Source organism: Patella vulgata, chromosome 5 (genome assembly GCF_932274485.2).
Source record: "Patella vulgata chromosome 5, xgPatVulg1.2, whole genome shotgun sequence".
Taxonomy (NCBI): Eukaryota; Metazoa; Mollusca; class Gastropoda; family Patellidae; genus Patella; species Patella vulgata.
The window spans coordinates 35503758-35526214 of NC_065883.2; the positions used below are offsets into that span (position 1 = coordinate 35503758).

Sequence of the window (22457 nt, forward strand, 5' to 3'; positions counted from 1 at the left end):
ATAACTTTAGTACTAATTAAGTGAGAGTGATGAAATTTGGTATATAGTTTTATTACATCAATACCTTGACTAAGTTTGTTAATGAGCATTTTCTGCTCAGGGTAAGTAGAGCGATAAGCAATTTGATTGTTCGAGACTTTGGAACACAATAACTCTCATTCTAATTGAGCTAGAATGTTCACACTTGGCGTAGGTGTTTATTAGGCGAATGCCTTGATGGAGTTCAGAGTTAGAAGATGAGAATTTTCTGCTTAGGGTAAGCAGAAATAAGCAATTTGATTGGTTGATTTGGGACACGATAACTTTAGTTCTAATTAAATGACAGTGATGAAATTTGGTGTATAGTTTCATTACATCATTACCTTGACTAAGTTCGATAATGAGCATTTTCTGCTCAGGGTAAGCAGAACGATAAACAATTTGATTGGCCAAGATTTTGTAACACAATAACTCTCCTTCTAGTTGAGGTAGAATGTTCAAACTTGGTGTAGGCGTTCATTAGGTGAATGCCTTGATTGAGTTCGATGATAAACATTGTCGGCTTACGGTAAGCAGAGATAAGCAGTCTGATTGGTTGATGCTTTAGGGCCAATAACTTTGGTTTTGATTAAGTGAGAGTGATGAATCTCCGAGTATAGATTCATTATATCATTACCTTGACTAAGTTTGATGATAAGAATTTTCGGCTTAGGCTAAGGATCGATGAGCAATTTGATTGGTCAAGACTTTGGAGCATAACAACTCTGCTTTTAATTGAGGTAGAATGTTTAACCCTTTCACTGCGTATACCCGGTAGTACCGGGTATTATAAAATGTCGGTAAAATGCACGTACCCGGTATTACCGTGTACTCAGTAAAGCCCTCGCTAAAATTAGTACCGTAACTGCAAGTGCCATCTATTGTATTTTCTATACACAAGAACATATTTCCACGTGTTTCAAAGCGGCAAACCGTAAAATGGCGGAGTGCATAGTGACAATGTTGACGATGCACTCTCGACGAAGTCGTGAATGACGTCTTGCTCACCAACACGTGGACAATTTCGAGGCGGGTGATACACATAATTCGTTTCAAGTTACTTGATAATGATAGTAGTCAGGACAGTGATTGGTATTATGAAGTGTGTGATTTGTTGCGCGACGTTCCGCCCATGGCTAGCTATGTCTCCCGTGCATGATGAACAAGCCCAATGTGAACACGATAGCCCTGTGTCTGCAGTAGATTCTGACAATAATTCTGATGTTGATAATAATGCTGACCTGCTGGATCGTAAAAGACGTAGGCAATTCCTGAGTCCCGAACGTGTAGATCTATTGACTGACTATATTGATAATGATATAGGACTTGGGGATGAAAGTGAAAGTAAAAACAAGGTATTGCAATCCGCACGTGGTCATGGCAGCAGGAGACGTGATGCGCGTGTTCGTGGCGGCATTGCTCATGGCTGCTATTGATATATTTGTTCATTTTATATATCTTTATCAAAATCCAGTGAAAAAAACAATATCTTTTAAGTATTTCATGGAGAAAAATTCGTTTTCGTGTTAGCTTTAGTGAGAAATAAGAAATCCAAAATGGCCGCCATGACGTCACGTGACTACATTATTATGCAAATTTCCAAAATTCTATTTTTTCCTCTTAGCCCAACCTCATGCCCATCCCAACAGACAAAAAGATTTTTCATAAAAGCTTCCATAAGTACTGCTTGGCATTCAGTTCCAACCTCCCTTTTTTCCTCAAAAAAAGGGTCTAGCACAGGCAGTGGATTTACGTCTAGCATTGAAAGGGTTAAACTTGATGTAGATGTTCATTAGGTGAATGTCTTGACTGAGATCAATGATTAATATTTTGAGCTAAAGCTAAACAGAGCTAAGCAATTTTATTGGTAGATGCTTTGGACCAAATAACCTTGATTATATCTGATAGAGAGTGATGAAACTTGGTGTATAGTTGATAATCGGTTTTATTTCTTGATACTATTGAAAAAAAATAAATGTGCGATTAACTAATATGTGTCATCTATTTATGCTTGGCTTGTTTAACCCATTTTTGACGAGGGCGAACAATTCGCACCTGTCATTTTACGGTAGCGAATCAACTGGCCGACCCATCATAGTTGGCAACGGCATTAGCGAACAAAAGGGCCAGATCAATCAACTGATTTCTATTGTTTTTATTTCTTAAATTAATGTTGATTGAGTAATAAAAATAAAACACCCAATGAAAAGGAATGTTATATTCGCTAATTATCGAATAAAAAACATACGTTTCAACAAAGGATCTTTGGCATTATTCCATTATTTCCACGTTGTCACTTACGACTGATAATTTTATGATATGGAGAGTGAAATGGAATCAGATTTTTTATGATTTACTGCCAGACATATCGCGGAATATGATAATGTTGAAGGAATCAATTATTTCTATTTTTTTTCTTAACGTTATGATCCGAAGAATGCGTATACTCCGGCCGAGATCAAGTGGTTGGCTGCCATCTTGAACACGCTTCCCGACAGACGATACAACAAAACTTACGGATAATAATTCTAGACTTTGGAAAGCCAAATTGAATCAAAACTTTTAGGATTTGATACAAGCTACATAGAGGAATATTACATTGTCGAAGATTTCAACTATATATTTTTATTTTCGACGCAATGAAACAAAGAAGACGACAATTCCCGCCATATATCCAAAGGCATAAATGCCGATAGTGATGAAGTGACGGTCATTTGGGGCGATATTTCTTTTTAAAAGTTATATTTATATTTACTTTGAACACTGCTGCAATCTGATTAAAATACAGATCTATATTTCGTTTCGTTTTTATACCCCCAGATTTTCATGTGGACATATATTGTCGTCGCCCCTGTCCGTCTAGACGTCTGTCCGTCCACAATTTGTTTGGGGACACTCTACAGGTCACAATTCTTATCCGATTTTGACGAAACTTAAAATATATGGTATATCTCCAAAAGATCTGGGTTGCTTTCGACATTGGCATGTATCGGATCGAAACTTCATGGATTATGGCCCCTGTTTGTACGAAAAATCACAAAATGGCCGCCGTTCATTCTCAAATAGCGTAAAAATATGGTATATCAAGGGTGTGGACCCTATAGAGGTCACAATTTTTATCCAATTTTGTTGAAACTTAAAATGTAAGTTTATAACCCAAAGATTTTATTCCTGACGATATTCGTGCATATCGGACCGTAACTTCCTGAATTATGGCCCCTGATTGTACGAAAAATCGTGTTTTTAGCTTGTGGACCCTAAAGAGGTCATAATTTTTATCCGATTTACAAAAAACGTATTATATCACCGTTACACCCTAAGGACGGCGGAGTTCGAATTTAGTGAAAATCGGCCCAAAACTGACAGACAAAATTGCCACCCTTCGTTCTCAAATAGCGTAAAAATATGGTATATCAAGGTTGTGGACCCTATAGAGGTCATAATTTTTATCCGATTTAAAAAAACATTTTAGTATATCACCATTACACCCTAAGGGTGGTTGAGTTCGAATTTCGTAAAAACTGGACCAAAACTGACAGACAAAATGGCCACCCCTCGTACTCAAATAGCGTAAAAATATGGTATATCAATGTTGTGGACCCTCTAGAGGTCACAATTTTCTTCTGATTTTGATGAAACTTGAAATGCATGTTTATAACCCAAAAAGCTTGGTTCCTTTCAATATTCGCGTATATCGAATCGTAACTTCCTGAATTATGGCCTCTGGTTGTACAGAAAATCGCGTTTTTAGCTTGTGGTCCCTCTAGAGGTCACAATTATTATTTGATTTAAAGAAACGTTCGAATATATCACCGTTACAACGTAATGTTTGTTGATTTAGAATTTCATGAAAATCGGGCCAAAATTGCTGAACAAAATGGCCGCCCCTTGTATGCAAATAGTGTAAACATCTGGTAAATCAAGGTTGTGGACCCTCTAGAGGTCACAATTTTGATCCGATTTTGATGAAAGTTGAAATACATGTTTATAACCCAAAGATCTTGGTTCCTTTCGATATTCACGTGTATCTGTGTGTATCTTCCTGAATTATTGCCCTTGAATGTATAAAGAATCACATTTTTAGCTTGTGGTCCCTCCAGAGGTCACAATTATTATCCGATTTAAAAAAAGTTCAAATATATCACTATTACACCGTAATTTTGGTTGTGTTCGCAAATAGTGTAAACATCTGGTAAATAAAGGTTATGGACCCTCTAGAGGTCACAATTTTTTACTATATTGATGAAAGGTGAAATACATGTTTATAACCCAAAGATCTTGGTTCCTTTCGATGATCATGTGTATCGGATTGTATCTTCCTGAATTATGGATGATTGCCCTTGAACTGGTAGACCAAGGGTTACCACAAGGCAACAAGACCGCCATGTTGTGCGACAGCACGTGCAGAATCCCTTCACACAGGCATCTGAGACAGCACGTCATTTAGTGGGAACACACGGAAGACCCTCAAGGTACCGATACAGTGCGCAGACGTCTCACCAGAGAGAACATCCATTGTATTTGACCTTACCGTGGACCGATCCTCACACCTCGCCATCGAAGTGAACGTCTATAGTTTGCCCAACAACACCAGAACTGGTGACACAGGCAATGGAGAACTGTTCTGTTCACAGATGAGAGTCCCTAGTGCGTCTCAACTGCATAATGGCAGGACCAAAATATGGCGTCAGCGTGGCCAGCGTTATTCTGACCAATGTGTCATGGAACGAAAATCGTGGGGAGGTCCAAGTATAATGGTTCGGGGTGGAATCGGCCTAAACCAGAGAGTGGGTCCTGTGGTGTTCCAAAATCTTGGTCCAGGGAGAGGAGGTGGCATCACAGCAGTGCACTATTCGATCAAGCTCTCAAACCCCACGTCATACCACATTTCGCACATCATCGAAACAATGTTTCCAGCATGACAACGCCCGTGCCCACATCGTCAGAGTTACTTGGGACTTTCTACAGCAGAATGGTGTCAACGGTATGCATTTTAAACCCAATTGAACATCTTTGGAATGTAATTCAGAGGAGACTTGATAATGTCGTACCGAGACCAAACACAGCCGATGGATTGAGTCAGGCTTTTCTGAGAGTGTGGTTCCAGGTGCCAATGGCGTTCATCAATCGTCTGGTCCACTCCATGTACAGACGTTGCGCTGCTGTTATTGACACGTGCGGTGGAAACACAAGATACTGATGTATAGACTGTGTACAGACTCTAAACCTTCTTGTAATGTCTTGGGATTGTGATAAATTAATCACTAATGTGTCAACATACTGTTCACAAAAAATTGCTTTGATCCATTTAGTAAGTCGTTTTCTAGAATGATTTGATTAAAGTGCCGCTTTGATTTTGAAATCGTACTGACCTTTTTTGTTGTCATAATTCGTTGTACTCAAATAAAACACAAACACCGTTTTAAGAATCGTTTTAATTTTTAATCTCAAAGTAATAAAGTAATATTTGAAAAAAAAAACAACAAAACAACAAATACCGAAAGGTCCTCAACTTATCTATCCAGAGAAACAGAATGGGGCGGGACAATTTTATGCTCGGTCTGGTGGTGTCAAAAAGTTTTTAGATCCCTGTATCATTGATGAAAATTAAGTGAACTTGGTAAAAGTTGAATATATAGAGGATATTTGCCGTTTTAGAGTGAATAACATATTTTATTTCATCGAAGCAAGAAAACTTATATTTTCACGAATGCATAGCATTCGTGAAAATATAAACGTTTTCTTGCTTAGAGATGAAATAAAATATGTTATTCACGACAAAACGACAAATGTTCTATTTATTTTATGATTTTACAATCATTTTAGGTAAAAACAACATGGACTACTTTAGCCAGTGAAATAACACTTTTATTTCACTGATAAAACGTGGTATTCCACTACTGATCATAAAATAAATAAATGGAAATTTGATTTGCACTGAACCAAATACAAAAGGCAGCAGATGCTCTGAAAATACACCAAGAAGGGTTTAATTTTCATAAAAGACCACCCCCCCCCTCCCAAAATTTTTTTTGCCTCGCTCCGCTCGCCAAATATATTTTTACACCACTCACCAAATCCGGGCTACATCCCTGTGTTTCAGTATGACCCTGCATGCACATTTTCAAGTGTGTGCGCAGGCACACTTAACTTTTATAGAGCCCTGCTTTTATCTTTCTTTCAGAGCAAGTTTATTGGCATCACAAGTTTTACCTACTCTGTCTCGTGGTGATTTATATAAACAAGTTGAATGGGTTCTACTAGATTCACATGCTAATCTTCTTGAAATATATGCAAATAGTTCTAGCCCAGTTGAAACGTTAATTGCTCAAAGATGTGAGAGATTATCAGCATTGATATATAACTGTACTATACCCCAGAATGGTCAACTTCAGGAATTGCAAGAAAAGGTAAGTTATCTCCAATCAGTATATATACATATTATTCACCCAATGCCTTTGTGAATAGGATTTTGGTAAAATACATGTATAACATGAATTCCATTTATGTTGTCCCTGAAAGTTTTTTTTTTATTTAATAACCAAATTAAAAGCCAAAATGTGACGAAATAGCCTAATTAAACTTTGTCTAAAAGTTTGAGCTGTAAATAATGCTAAAAGGGTTTATCAAAATTACATAACTCTTGTAGAGCCCTCGGCTCCATTTTTTCAACATGACTATTCTGTTTGTAGACAATGCCAAACTTTACTTTAAAAAAAGCCCAAATATACAGCAGGAATTTGTTACTGTTGATACGTTTGAATTATAGACATGCACGAGCTGATTATTAGTTTACAAGCTCATACCCAACTTAACCAGACATGAGAACTTTGGTACTTATTTGAAAATGTATGACTAGAATAAACCAGTTTTATTCACTATGGAAGCCTATAACATAACTACCACTCGTAATTTCTACTTTTCGCTCTGTTAGAACACGAAAGTAGAAAAGTAGAAGTTACAACAAAATTTGAGGCAACAGCATGCTGTACAAGCCAATAGGAAATTAAGAAATAAACACACCACGATAATATTGCCCCTTGTGTTGTCGTGACTTCTACTTTTTGACTTGCATTTTGACTTGTATAGCGTGTTATTGACTTTCGACTTAATCATATTTTTGTTTTTATTCATGTCAGTAAGAAGGCGACAAGATGCATACCAAGCGAAAATGCAACTTGAAAAGTAGAAATTAGGAAATTAACACATCGCGACTTTTCAAGTTTTGCGTCGGAAGTTGTTGTAGTCTCTACATTCCAGGTCACATTTCAATAAGAGCAATTCACATTAACAAATTGGTTTGTGTGATAAAGTCTAATGTTGATGGCGATATTAGCGACCTTTGATTTTTTAACTTGCTGTCGACTTTCGAGTTTAGCCTCGGAAGTTGATGTAGTCTCTACATTCCAGGTCACATTTGAATACGCAGAATGATTGTTGAATTTCGTTTACTGTGGCTTTATACAGCATGTAAAATATACCAGTTTCGCTAATTGGATATCATTTTCAAATTATATTATCCCCATGGGTCGGAAAAGTAAGAACAAGTCGAATAGAAATGATCCTCGATTGACAAAATGGTCCGCCATTTGTTTCATAAGCGCCGCCAAAAGCTCAAAAGTGAACGACGAGTGTGATTGTAAAAGAGAGAGATGGTATTTAACGTTCACTCGACACAAAGTAGGTAATTTCGGGACTAACATATTGTTCAATTTTATTTCAATAATTCGCTTGTGTGTAGGGGCCTTTTAGCAGTGGAAGGAAACCGAAGGACTCTGAGAATACCCACGAGGATGGACAGGTGACCCTACTCCTTGTCAAACATGGATTCGAAACCACGCCACTTGACTCAATGACGGACCTTGTGATTTCATGTGCACATGTTAAACCATTAGACCACCCAACCCCCATGTTAAGATGGATTTTGTAAGTTGTTGTATATTGTATAATATACCTGTACAGGGTAATTGTTTTATAATTATAGTGGGTTTTTTTTATCAGACATTTTAGCAGATAAAATATTACAGTTGACAGAAAAAAAAATATCCATTTTGGCTGAACAAAAATGAAAGCCAGTGTGAGCCCTGATTGCACATGTTCAAATATGACCTGGAATGTAGAGACTTAAAAAGTCAGCAGCACGACCGCAAGCCAAAATGATAGGTCGCTAACAGTCGACAAGATGCTTCACAAGCCAAACTGCAAGTCGAAAAGTAGAAGTCACAACAAATTTAGGGGCGCTTTTATAGCAGTGTGTTTTTTTCTTAATTTCCTAATTTCAAGTCGAGTTTGGCTTGTATAGCATGCTGTCACCTCCTATTTTGTCGCAACTTCTACTTTTCATTCCTGTTCTGAAGGGGCGAACAGTAGCTCAACTAGATATCAGAACTTTGGTACTTATTTGAAAGTGTATGACTAGAATAAACCAGTTTCATTCACTGAAATATATCTTCAATTTCTCCTTTAATTTTATTTCCAATACACAAATATATTTTCAGACTTGTCAGAAACTGGTAACCATCCATCCCTCTGATAGTCATGCTCTGTATTTATTAGGGACTGCTCAGATGGCACGCTATGAGAATAGTTCAACTGGACAAGCATCTGAACAATTATTAACAGACGCCAAGACTTCTTTTAAGACCAGTATTATGCTTGAAGGTCAGCCAGTGTCTGGTGTAGTTCCAGATTTACTTAAAAGTAAGTTAACCCTTTTATCAGTAGTATTTGCAGGATGTGAACACAGAACATGATATTTGTAATTTGATTTTGGTTGTACTAAACCAAATTAACATATACACACATATATATATATATATATATACATAGATCAAGAATGGTGGCAGATCAAAGTTAAAGAAGAAGAAAGAAAGACAGCAGAAGAAGCTAAGAAAGCAGAAGTTAAATCTGTTGGGGGTAAACCGGGTGTTAGTAGAGGTGGTGGAGTTAATACTCGAGGTAGAGGTGGCACAGCAACTACACCTGCTACTAGAGGAGGTATCTAAAGATTGTTATAATGCATATACTGTAATATTATTTAATGTAGTGTATATGATAGAATGTTTTGTATCTCTTGGAGTCGTTGAATGAAATGAACAAGACAATTTTTACTTGTGTAAAATTCAAGATGTTTAAAGTTTAAAAAGTTGTATGTGTATGTAATATTTGTAGGTACAGCAGTCAGAGGAGGGGCAGCTAGAGGGGGTACTACAACATCTAGAGGAGCAAGAGGAGGGGCTGCTAATAAGGTATATACAAAATCTTCACTCAAGTTTTAAAAGACAAAACGATGAGATGATTAAGGTCATATAAAAGAAATTTTTCCTTCCGAACAATCTGATATGATGCCAGAAGGAGTTTTTTATTTTGTAGGATGTGATGCCGCTGTCCAGGCAAAATTTCCCTCATAGAACACTGTACATGTCATCTGCCTATCTTCATTAGCCCAGTCAGAGCAGAACAGTAGGATGTTTAACGCCATGGGATTTTTTATAGTGTTACTTATTAACTTTCCAGGTTCAAATAAGTTAAATTTTGATGGCTAATTATTTGAGTTTTTTAAACAATATTTATATTCAGACTTTTCTTAAAGGACAATGTTGGTGTCAACCATTATCACATATGTTATAGAAATGGTAAAGCACATTCCAAATATATTTTTATACGCCCACATTTTTATGTAGACGTATATTGTCGTCGCCCCCGTCAGTCCGTCCGTCCACAATTGTTAGTGAACACTTTACAGGTCACAATTTTTTATCCGATTCCAATGAAACTAGAAATATAGGTTTATCACCCCAAGATCTCGGTTCCTTTCGATATTGGCATGTATCGGACTGTAACTTCGTGGATTTTGGCCCTTGATTGTACAAAAAATCACATTTTTAGCTTGTGCACTATTTCTATCCGATTCCTTTCGATATTCGCGTATATCGGACCATAACTTCCTGTATTATGGTCCCTGATTGTACGAAAATCACGTTTTTAGCTTGTGAACCCTATAGAGGTCATAATTTTTATCCGATTTAAAAAAGTGTATTATTATATCACCGTTACACCCTAAGGACGGCTGAGTTCGAATTTCGGCCCAAAACTGACAGACAAAATGGCTGCCCCTCGTTCTCAAATAGCGTAAAATATGGTATATCAAGGTTGTGGACCCTATAGAGGTCACAATTTTTATATAATTTTGTTGAAACTTGAAATGTAAGTTTATACGAAAATCACGTTTTTAGCTCGTCGACCCTATAGATAGAGGTCATAATTTTTATCCGATTTAAAAAAACGTTCGAATATATCACCATTACACCCTAAGGATAGTTGAGTTTGAATTTCGTAAATATCGGACCAAAACTGACAGACAAAATGGCCGCCTCTCATACTCAAATAGCGTAAAAATATGGTATATCAATGTTGTGGACCCTCTAGAGGTCAAAAAAATATGGTATATTAATGTTGTGGACCTTCTTGAGGTCACAATTTTCTTTTGAGTTTGGTGAAACTTGAAATGTAAGTTAATAACCCAAACATCTTGGTTCCTTTCGATATTCGGCATATCTGATAGTAACTTCCTGATTTATGGCCCTTGATTGTACGAAAAATCATGTTTTTACCTTGTGGTCCTTGTAGAGGTCACAATTTTTATCTGATTTAAAAAAATGTGTGAATATATCACCATTACAAACTAAGATCATGGAACCTTTTGACAATTGCGGATACCCGAACTTAACTTCCTGGATTATTGCCCCTGCTTGTTCAATAAATGGCATTTTTAGCTTGCGGATTCTCTAGAGGTCACAATTTTTTTCCGATTTTAAAAACCGTTTAAATATTTCACCATTCCACCATAATGAAGGTTGAATTCGAATTTCAGGAAAATTGAAATGAAACTGCCCAACAAAATGGCCGCTCTTTGTACGCAAATTGTGTAAAAGTATGCAATACGAAGGTTGTCGACCCTCTAGAGTTTACAATTTTTGTCCGATTCTGATGAAACTTAAATCATATCTTTATATCCAAAAGATCTCAGTCCCTTTTGATATTTGCGCATTTCAGACCATAACGTTCTGGATTATTGCCCCTGATTGTACACAAAAATCCTGTTTGTTTTTAGCTTGTTCTCTATCCATCTCTTGCAAAATGTGGGCATATCCTGCCTGGCAGCTGCTGTTTAACACAGAGATCATTGCTATGGTAGATGTGTAACGAAGATTTGAAGAAACCGGAAATGATGCAAAAAAATGGAAAACACAAGTTATCCTTTTACATAGCTGACTGAAGTAACAAGCAATAACAGATACATTAAGAATTTTTAGCTCACCGATAATTTCTTCGAAAACGAAAAGTTGTTATATGAGATTGTGAGAGAATATCTGACAATTCATAAAAAGAATTGACTGTCACTATAGATAAGAGAAAACAAGAAAAATAGAAAAAGTCTGTACATTACCTAGTTTTTAATCATTCTCTACTTAATAAAAACATGGTAATGTACTAACTTTTTCTATTTTTCTCATTTATCTTATCTAGTGACAGTAAATTGTTTTTATGAATTTTCAGATATCCTCTCACAGTCTCATATAATAACTTTTAATGTATTCACCAGACTAGATGTTTCCAGACTAGATTGGAAACTTTTATAGATGAATTTGTTGTATTTCAGTCCATTCCAGTTGTCAAATCTACGTCATCAATAACAAAAGCCAATGTAAACACAGGCTCAAAAGGTCATATATGTGAAGTAACAAAAAACACTGCAAAAGGTAAAGCTAGGTGCACACTGATACATATAGACAATAAACAGTGGCTAACATTTCATATTTATCATGGACTACCCGCAAATTAGAAACATAAACCACATATACAGCCAAACAAATACATATAAGGGTACAGAAATAAAATACATTGTTTCTTGTGTACCACCTCCATCAACAAATGGTTGCATGTGATGTCATTTTCTTTGTCTTGATGAAAAATAAAAAAAGAATAAAGCTTGCAGCTTGCTCAGCTGTCAACTGTAAAGTCATTAAAAAATATGCGCACATGCCTACAAATGTATCACATTGTACAGTCGATGTGGGGCATTAGTCGAACCATCTATTTAACAGTTTTTCTACCATCAGCCAGAGATAAGTGAAATGCTTTTTAACTTAGCTAGCCATGCGGTTTTAAAAAAAAAGCACATCCCTCAGTTTTACATAATTGCTTCTTTTCTGGGATAACATCCACTAAAGATGGAAAGTTTGATCATATGGGACAAATTAATAGTTTATCTGGTTAGTTTTTATACGCCCACATTTTCATGTGGACGTATATTGTCGTCGCCCCTGTCCGTCCGGACACAATTTGTTTGTGGACTCTCTACAGGTCACAATTCTTGTCCGATTTTGACGAAACTTGAAATATAGCTTTATCCCCAAAAAATCTCGGCTGTTTTCGATATTGGCATGTATCGGATCGAAACTTCATGGATTATGGCCCCTGTTTGTACAAAAAATCACGTTTTTAGCTTGTGGACCCTATAGAGGTCACAATTTTTATCCGATTTTGTTGAAACTTGAAATGTAAGTTTATAACCCAAAGATCTCAGTTCCTTTCTATATTCCCGCATATCAGACTTTAACTTCCTGAATTATGGCCCCTGTTTGTACGAAAAATCGCGTTTTTAGCTTGTGGACCCTATAGAAGTCATAATTTTTATCCGATTTAAAAAAACGTATTATTATATCACCGTTACACCCTAAGGACGACTGAGTTCGAATTTCGTGGAAATCGGCCCAAAATTGACAGACAAAATGGCTGCCGTTCGTTCTCAAATAGCGTAAAAATATGGTATATCAAGGTTGCGGATCCTATAGAGGTCACAATTTTTATCCGATTTTGTTGAAACTTGAAATATAAGTTTATAACCCAAAGATCTCGGTTCCTTTCGATATTCGCGCATATCGGCCTGTAACTTCCTGAATTATGGCCCCCTGATTGTACGAAAAATCGCATTTTTAGCTTGTGTACCCTGTAGAAGTCATTATTTTTATCCGATTTAAAAACCTGTATTATTATATCACCGATACACCCTAAGGACGACTGAGTTCGAATTTCGTGGAAATCGGCCCAAAATTGACAGACAAAATGGCTGCCGTTCGTTCTCAAATAGCGTAAAAATATGGTATATCAAGGTTGTGGATCCTATAGAGGTCACAATTTTTATCCGATTTTGTTGAAACTTGAAATATAAGTTTATAACCCAAAGATCTCGGTTCCTTTCGATATTCGCGCATATCGGACTGTAACTTCCTGAATTATGGCCCCTGATTGTACGAAAAATCGCGTTTTTAGCTTGTGTACCCTGTAGAAGTTATAATTTTTATCCGATTTAAAAACCTGTATTATTATATCACTGTTACACCCTAAGGATGACTGAGTTCGAATTTCTTGAAAATCGGCCCAAAATTGACAGACAAAATGCCCGCCGTTCGTTCTCAAATAGCGTAAAAATATGGTATATCAAGGTTGTGGACCCTTATAGAGGTCACAATTTTTATCCGATTTTGTTGAAACTTGAAATGTAAGTTTATAACCCAAAGATCTTGGTTCCTTTCGATATTCCGCATATCGGACTGTAACTTCCTCAATTATGGTCCCTGATTGTATGAAAAATTGCGTTTTTAGCTTGTGGACCCGATAGAGATCATAATTTTTATCCGATTTAAAAAAACGTATTGTTATATCACCGTTACACCCTAAGGACGACTGAGTTCGAATTTCGTGAAAATTGGCCGAAAATTGACAGACAAAATGGCCGCCGTTCGTTCTCAAATAGCGTAACAATATGGTATATCAAGGTTGTGGACCCTAAAGAGGTCACAATTTTTATGCGATTTTGTTGAAACTTGAAATGTAAGTTTATAACCCAAAGACCTTGGATCCTATTGATATTCGCGCATATCGGCCCGTAACTTCCTGAATTATGGCCCCTGATTGTACGAAAAATCGCGTTTTTAGCTTGTGGACCCTATAGAGGTCATAATTTTTATCCGATTTAAAAAACCGTATTATTATATCACCGTTACACCCTAAGGAAGGTTGAGTTCGAATTTCGTGAAAATCGGCCCAAAATTGACAGACAAAATGCCCGCCGTTCGTTCTCAAATAGCGTAAAAATATGGTATATCAAGGTTGTGGACCCTATAGAGGTCACAATTTTTATCCGATTTTGTTGAAACTTGAAATGTAATTTTATAACCCAAAGATCTCGGTTCCTTTCGATATTCGCGCATATCGGACCTTAACTTCCTGAATTATGGTCCCTAATTGTACGAAAAATCGCGTTTTTAGCTTGTGGACCCTATATAGGTCATAATTTTTATCAGATTTAAAAAAACGTATTATTATGTCACCGTTACACCCTAAGGACGACGGAGTTTGAATTTCGTGAAAATTGGCCCAAAATTACACCCTAAGGACGACTGAGTTCGAATTTCGTGAAAATCGGCCCAAATTTGACAGACAAAATTACTGCCGTTCGTTCTCAAATAGCGTAAAAATATGGTATATCAAGGTTGTGGACCCTATAGAGGTCACAATTTTGATCCGATTTTGATGAAACTTGAAATACATATTTATAACCCAAAGATCTTGGTTCCTTTCGATATTCGCACATATTGGATCATAACTTCCTGAATTACGGCTTTTGATTGTACGAAAAAATCATTTCTTTTTTTGAGCTTGTTCTCTGTCCATCTCTTGCAAAATGTGGGCGTATCGTGCATGGCAACCGCTTGTTTATATCTAACACAAGATTTATGTTGGTAACTAAACCTCTGTATATTATGTTTCATCGATTTAATTTTAGATGTCATCATGAATATGGTAATACAACCACTGAGAATAACTGTCTTTTTATACGCCCACATTTTCATGTGGACGTATATTGTTGTCGCCCCTGTCCGTCCGTCCACAATTTCTTTGTGGACACTCTACAGGTCACAATTTTTACTCAATTTTGACGAAACTTAAAATATAGGTCTATCTCCCAAAGATCTTGGTTCCTTTCGATATTGGCATATATCGGACCATAACTTCATGGATTATGGTATATCAAGGATGTGGACCCTCTATATAGAGGCTACAATTTTGATCCGATTTTGATGAAACTTGAAATACATGTTTATAACCCAAAGATCTTGGTTCCTTTTGATATTCGTGCACATAGGCGTACGAGCTGGGGGGGTGGCCGTCCCCCCATTTTGGGCATCAAAATGCTGGGAAAATTTGGGCACACAATTGTACTTTGTAAAATTTGTATAAAAAAAAATATTGTGTTCTTGAATGTGTCCAATTTAACAGCGAATTTATTACTATTATGTAACATACTAAGAACCTAACTACATTTTTTGGGCACCAACCACCACCGCCCCCCCCCCCCCCAGTCAAAATTTCCCAGTACGGCTATGTTCGTGCATATCAGATCGTAACTTTCTGAATTATGGCCCTTTATTTACGACAAATCACGTGTTTAGCTTGTGGTCCCTCTAGAGGTCACAATTTTTATCTGATTGAAAAAAAAACTTTTGAATATTTCACCGTTACACCCTAATGATGGCCGAGTTCAAATTTCATGAAAGCCAGACAAAATCTGCCAGACAAATCTCTGCCTCTTGTACGCAAATAGCGTAAAAATATGGTATATCAAGGTTGTGGACCCTATAGAGGTCACAATTTTTATCCGATTTTGATGAAACTTGAACTATATCTTTATAACCCAAAGATCTTGGTTCCTGTTGATATTCGCACATATTGGATCGTAACTTTATGGCCCCTGATTGTACAAAAAATTGCTTTTTGTTTAGCTTGTTCTCTTGCAAAATGTGGGTGTTTCCTGCCTGGTAGCCGCTGGTTTAATTATATAGTTCCAGATACCAAACCTAACAAAGAGATTAAAACTGACAATATTCCTTCACAGCCAGCATCAATCGATAGTTCAGCACCAAAAAATAAAAAATCTTATCTTCCAAGACTTGGACTAGCTAGAGCATTAAAACTGTCTGGAGATACAGAATCTGCTAAAAGATATTATGACCAGGTGATTTCTATGTCACCTGAGGTAAGAATAAGATTCATTTTAATTTAGATCCAAGGTTTATGCAATAAGAATAGCTCTTATGTGCAATGTAAAACAACTAGTGGGGATCCGTGCATGGGCATTCTTATTTTTTCATTTCATATTGATGCAAAAGTTTTGTTTTCAGTACCAATTTGAAGGTAAGGGTCAATGGAACAATTCTGGTTCAAGTGTCAAGCATTCAGATTTTTTTTCGCATTAAGCCTCATAACTTTTGTACTATTGAACCTAGAATGGTGATTTTGGTCTCTATACCTAGGGTTGCATGCATCAGTAAATGCGTGACGACAAATTGAAATGCACACATTAGTGCAAGTGCATGTGCGAGAAGTAGCTGGACTAGAACAATTTCCAATAATAACATGTATATAGGGGCCTTGGTTAATGTGTTAGATTTTTCAAGCAATTGTGTAAGAATTTACTTGGAAGTAGGACTCCATATAAAAAAAGATATGCTCCAATCATGTTTATTTCATTTTTATTCAATTTTGATTTTGTTTATCTGACTGCTTGACACTCAAAACAAAATTGTTATATAGACACTTACGTAAGAAGTAGCTGTATAACTTCCAGTATTTGGAATGATTTAATTACATTTATTTCTTGAAGAAAGCGATCATACCATTTAAATGCATTTATTTCAATTTATTTTATAGGTACATGATGCATATATAGAAAATGCTGAAATGTTAACTAAATCTGACCCACTAGAAGCTGTCAATGTATTTTGTAAATTTCCAGTACCTCATGAACCATCGTTTGATGATGCTTATATATTTGGTGAAATAATCCGATTATTGATGAAAAATGAAAAATATGATGATCCTAGATTAGCATCCAATCTTGTATCGTATGGTAGAGTTTTAGGACTAGGTAAGATATATACATACTATTGAAATACGGTTAAAGCAGTTTGTTTAACACATCTAACATTTATTTTCATTTTATAATAGTGATTACTTAACCAAATTGTTAGAACCCAGACCATTTTGTCACAGGTAATGCATAAAATTGTTTAATTTTTTTTCTCTTGCTTTTTGTCATCGTTTTGACAACCCTTTGGACAAATTTTTATACGCCCACATTTTCATGTGGACGTATATTGCCGTCGACCCTGTCCGGACATCCGTCTGTCCGTCCACAATTGTTTGTGGACACTCTACAGGTTACAATTCTTATCCGATTTTGACGAAACTTAAAATATAGATTTATCTCCAAAAGATCTTTGTTCCTTTTGATGTTTGCGCATATCGGATCGTAACTTACTGAATTATGGCCCCTGATTGTACGAAAAATCATGTTTTTAGCTTGTGGACTCTATAGAGGTCATAATTTTTATATGATTTAAAAAAAAACGTTTAAGTATATCACTGTTACACCCTAAGGAGTGTTGAGTTCAAAGCTTGTGAGTTTTTAGCTTGTGGACCCTATAGAGGTCATAATGTTTATCCGATTTTAAAAAACGTATTATTATATCACTGTTACACCCTAGATGGCTGAGTTCATATTTCGTGAAAATCGCCCCAAAACTGACAGACAAAATGGCCGCCCGTCTTTCTCAAATAGCGTAAAAATATGGTATATCAAGGTTGTGGACCCTATAGAGGTCACAATTTTTATCCAATTTTGTTGAAACTTGACATGTAAGTTTATAACCCAAAGATCTCAGTTCCTTTCGATATTTGCGCATATCGAATTTTAATTTCCTGAATTATGGCCCTTGATTGTAGGAAAAATCACTTTCTTTTTAGCTTGTTCTCTATCCATCTCTCGAAAATGTGGGCGTATCCTCCTGCCTGGCAGCCGCTGTTTTCATAAGAATGCTCACTTTCTAAAATAGTGCCCTTATTATAGAAGGTTACGGCAGAGCCGTGGGAAATTTGATGAATCAATTTTAGTTATGATTGACATGATGGCAACCATTGGGAACACGAATAACTAAAGGACCGAAAGGAAAACAAATTTTGATGACTTTATTACTCCAAGAGGAATCTGTAAATTTTATACTTATGACCATACAACCAAATGCAATTAGAACCAGATTAATTGACACAGAAAATCATTGCACGGGCAAATATAAAAATTGCACGTTCAGTGACAGAAAATGACAACAGTATATTTGTTAAATATGAAGAAAGGCAGCCGTGCCTTGTCAGCTAATTTTTGCTACGGCATTGTAGAAGAATCCTCATTTCAAGTACTGGTCATGATCTAGGCCTACTAATACTAATTAATCATGCAACAAATAGTTCTCAATGGACGTTGTGTATTTTCAACTACGTGTGAAGAGCGACCTAATTATTCTTCAACAACCATCTGTCACAAAATTGGACCTTTGGTTCTTTTTGGGGCGGATTGACAGTCATGTACTTATAGTTCACATTAACAAAACACAGTATAATTTAAATATCTTTATATAACTACAATATAAGTCAATACAATTATAATATGTATATATATATATATTTATGTAATTATTCTCTAATAATATCACCGTCTCCACCGATTCAAAAGACCACTAATCACGTTTATATGTTGATGAGATGACGATGATTTGGAGGTACACGCGCATACAGCAGTCACCAACTATTTGACTCCTCTCCACGGCACATTTAAAAAGATGATTAAGATGATAAGGTTGATGAGTTATTCATTCGTGTATATCTTTTAATTACCATAAAATAACTAACTGGAACAATAACGACCAGACTAACAATATAGGTAACACTATCCGTAGCACATTAACATTATCAGAATCAGAATCAGAATCACAATCAGGTCACAAGTAAATGTACTAATTATTGCTCATAATCACACAGATTACCATTATAACGACACACAGTCAAAACCAACGAGACACACAGTCTAACACCCATTTAGTTGAAATATATTTACGAATGATATGTGTGGTTCTCCCAAAATCCATTATTAGAGTGACAATATAAATTCATATCTCCCACCACGTATACTACCAGTTTCACTCACAACCAATCAAATCACGACAACAAAACAGGCAGTTCACATGCATTCAATGCAATCATATCTGCAACCAAACATGTGGATTACTCAACCTTGGCAAATAATAACTATCATACATCTTACAAATAACAATAAAATCAAATGTTTATAATCAAACTTTATTACCACAATCTGAAAACATGTTCACCAGTTGTCATAAACTGTAATAAACAACAATAACATATATACTATATTTATTAATGTACAAATACTTGTGACCTTGAAACATTCAGCAATACCAGCGTGAATATATATGTATTATTCAGTACATCCACGACAAACCACATTGTAACCTATCATTATCTAATAAAGATATTGTCATACGTGACACCATCGTCTTCTATCCCGATATAAAACCTCTACAAAAACAGTACATATACGCAATCCATAAAAATATTGTACAAAAATGCATTTCGTTTCGCGTAAAACAGGGATCCTCAAATTTTAATGCGGAGGATATGACGTCAAAAAAAGGTCAAACCATCCCAACATGGCGACTGAAAGAAATGCTGGTGTATGTGATGTTGGAAAAACCTGTTTCACTGAACAATGTTTGTTTGTCAGTAAGTGTCATTGTTGTTCAGAGATGGATCACACAATAAGGTAGGACATGCATTTAGAATTTATCGACTGACGCCTTTCAGCTCGTGGCTATTTGATGCGCCAACAATTCAGTCGCAGTTCTCTCCAAATAAGTACAGCTTCAGGAACCTTGAGGTTACGTGTGAACGAAACCTCGAGGCACTCTGGAGTAGTCTACGGCAAGCCAAGTCTCTGCAAAATTTCTTTCTTTCAGATGATACCGGACGTAAACAAAAAGTACCGGTACTGCAAATAACACTGTTGAAATAGGTTTTGCAAATTTCTTTCTTCTGTTGTAAAATCAGGGTATATTTATTATTTTACAGGTCTGATCCCCCTTTCAATCTACCCACTTAAACCTGAGATGGCTGGGTAAGGTTAATGGGTTGAGGGGTGCCACTACTCTATAAAGCTGAGCCCTTATTCACGAAAACTTAAACTAAGTTACAACCGAAATTTTAAGAAATACTGCAACTTCATTGGATATATGCAAATTGATTTTACTGGTCAGCCAATCGAATTGCAGTATTTCTTAAAATTTCAATTGTATCTTAGTTTAAGTTTTCGTGAATAAGGGCCCGGCATGCAACACACATATAAGCCTACATATATTTCATCCGGGTATAAATAGATAAAGCTATCTACTCACTACAGGTAATCCTTATTATAAATTGGTACTATACACTGAGCACAGTCGAAATCCTCAGGGATATAAAAGATTCACCCCCAAATCCAAGTAGGGGGAGTATGGACCAAACGCAGGCCTTTATATAAAAAAACTACCACGCACGTGCAGAAAATGAATAAACGTCACAGACAGGCTAGTCCATTCTGGCACAAGGGGAACTAGCTCACTTCTGCAACACACACCCCAATTTTATAAAAGAAGGCCCCCCTAGGGGAATAAACTAATACATTCAAAAATTCTGAAAAATAATTCTAGTTTAACCGAGACTTACCTTGGTTAAAGTTGATGGCAAACACATACATAAATATATGTAAATACATATATCATGAGACGGATGGCAATGTACAATATATATTATATGTTACATCATCACATAAATTAAAACTAATATTGAAAATTAAAACAATTAATAAGCAAGATTAAAATCTGTTTGACATGTCAATAAACTTGTGGACTTGATTAAAAATATTGTTGTTTACATCTGTACAGTGTTTTGTGGACCCGAACAAGAGATAGTTAATGTTTTTATGATCGTGTTGTAATTTGTCTATGGTTTCCTTTCGTGCATTTGAATGTAAGGAGCATTGCAAGAGGTAGTGATGAGGATCTTCAAAAATGTGACCACAGAGGCATGCGGGGCTGTTAGCAACATATCTGAGGTATTTGTGGCCCTGTAGGTCAGAACATCAGAGTCTAAGTTTACAATGGATTATCTGGAGTTTCCACTGACCGTTGTAGTAAAAAGATGGAATTTTTATATCTGATTTGGAGAGATGGTTGGAGATATTTTAAGAGTTCTTGAGTTTCTAGCCGGGAGGCTGAGTTTATTCCACTCTCTTATGCTGGATGGAATAAATGATTTAGAAAATATTTCAGTACGACATCGAATTTCTTTAATTTTATCTTCGTTTCGAAATGAATTTGTATTTGTTGGTTCCAGATTTATGAGATTCTTAAGATAGGGAGGGGTCAGGTTGTTTATAATTTTGTATAGTAATTTTAATTTGTGTCAATTTCGTTGTTCTTTGAATGGAATAAACCCAGTTTCCGCGTAGAGGGAAGCATGGCTGGTACCTTTAACCGCCCCACAAATAGTGCGTGGTGCATCAAGCTGAAGGGATTCGAGATTATTAGATAAGTAGTCAGTGCACCCGTCCCAGATAACATTGGCATAGTCAAAGTGTGGCAGAATGAATGAAGAATATAAGGTGTTTAGCGATTTTCTGTTTAAGCGATATTTCAAGGAGCGTAGGCAGTTTACTAATTTAGATACTTTACTAATTATACTATCAATGTGGCTGTTCCATTTACAGTTGGTTTGAAAAGTAAGTCCAAGATGTTTGTGTTCAATTACTTCCTTTATTCTGATTGATTTCATTAAAAGGGGTGGTTTCACAATATTGTGTTTAGTCGTGAGAGTTAGGGTTTCTGTCTTTAGGGGGTTAAATGTCACTAGCCACGTTTCCGACCATGCATTGATTTTTTGTGGGTCTTTATTTAGGGTAACTGCGCATGCCTCTGGATCATCTATTTTTAAGTACAGAGAGGTGTCATCTGCAAATAGTCTAATGTTTAATTGTATATCATCCACAATGTCGTTGATATATAATAAAAATAACAGTGGTCCCAATACACTGCCCTGTGGGACACCAACGAGGGCGCCCCTGGAGTTCGAGGAGGTTCCATGTATTACGACGCATTGCTGTCGATTATCTAAATAATTCTTGAACCATAATAATAACCCTCCTCGAACCCCAGCAGCATGCAGCTTGTGACAGAGTCCGGCATGCCAGACTCTGTCAAAAGCCTTGCTTATGTCACAAAAAACGATCCTGGTATATTTGTTATGATCAAATGATTTAGATCTATTAATTGGAAGATAGTAGAATCACCTGGTAGGAAACCACTTTGCAGTGTTGTTAGTATTGAATTGTCCTTGAAGAAATTTAAGATGTGTTTATATATAATTTTCTCAAATACTTTTACAATAATACTAAGGAGCGAAATGGGTCGGTAGACGGTAATTGCTGC

The 22457-nt window shown here is 36.2% G+C and overlaps 1 protein-coding gene across 4 annotated transcripts in view; it reads left to right on the forward strand.

The window, feature by feature from the left end:
• The window catches only part of LOC126820648 (uncharacterized), a 63870-nt gene that overhangs the window by 19697 nt on the left and 21716 nt on the right, over positions 1 to 22457 (forward strand). For 3 of the 4 annotated variants that reach the window (XM_050548723.2, XM_050548727.2, XM_050548724.2), the window contains exons 13-19: positions 6203 to 6428; positions 8517 to 8718; positions 8848 to 9015; positions 9190 to 9266; positions 11681 to 11780; positions 15927 to 16120; positions 16795 to 17011. In XM_050548723.2, coding sequence (XP_050404680.1) covers positions 6203 to 6428; positions 8517 to 8718; positions 8848 to 9015; positions 9190 to 9266; positions 11681 to 11780; positions 15927 to 16120; positions 16795 to 17011 — 1184 coding nt within the window. Of the gene's footprint in view, positions 1 to 6202; positions 6429 to 8516; positions 8719 to 8847; positions 9016 to 9189; positions 9267 to 11680; positions 11781 to 15926; positions 16121 to 16794; positions 17012 to 22457 lie in introns of those variants that run through there. The other variant, XR_007680050.2, reaches the window with a different exon arrangement.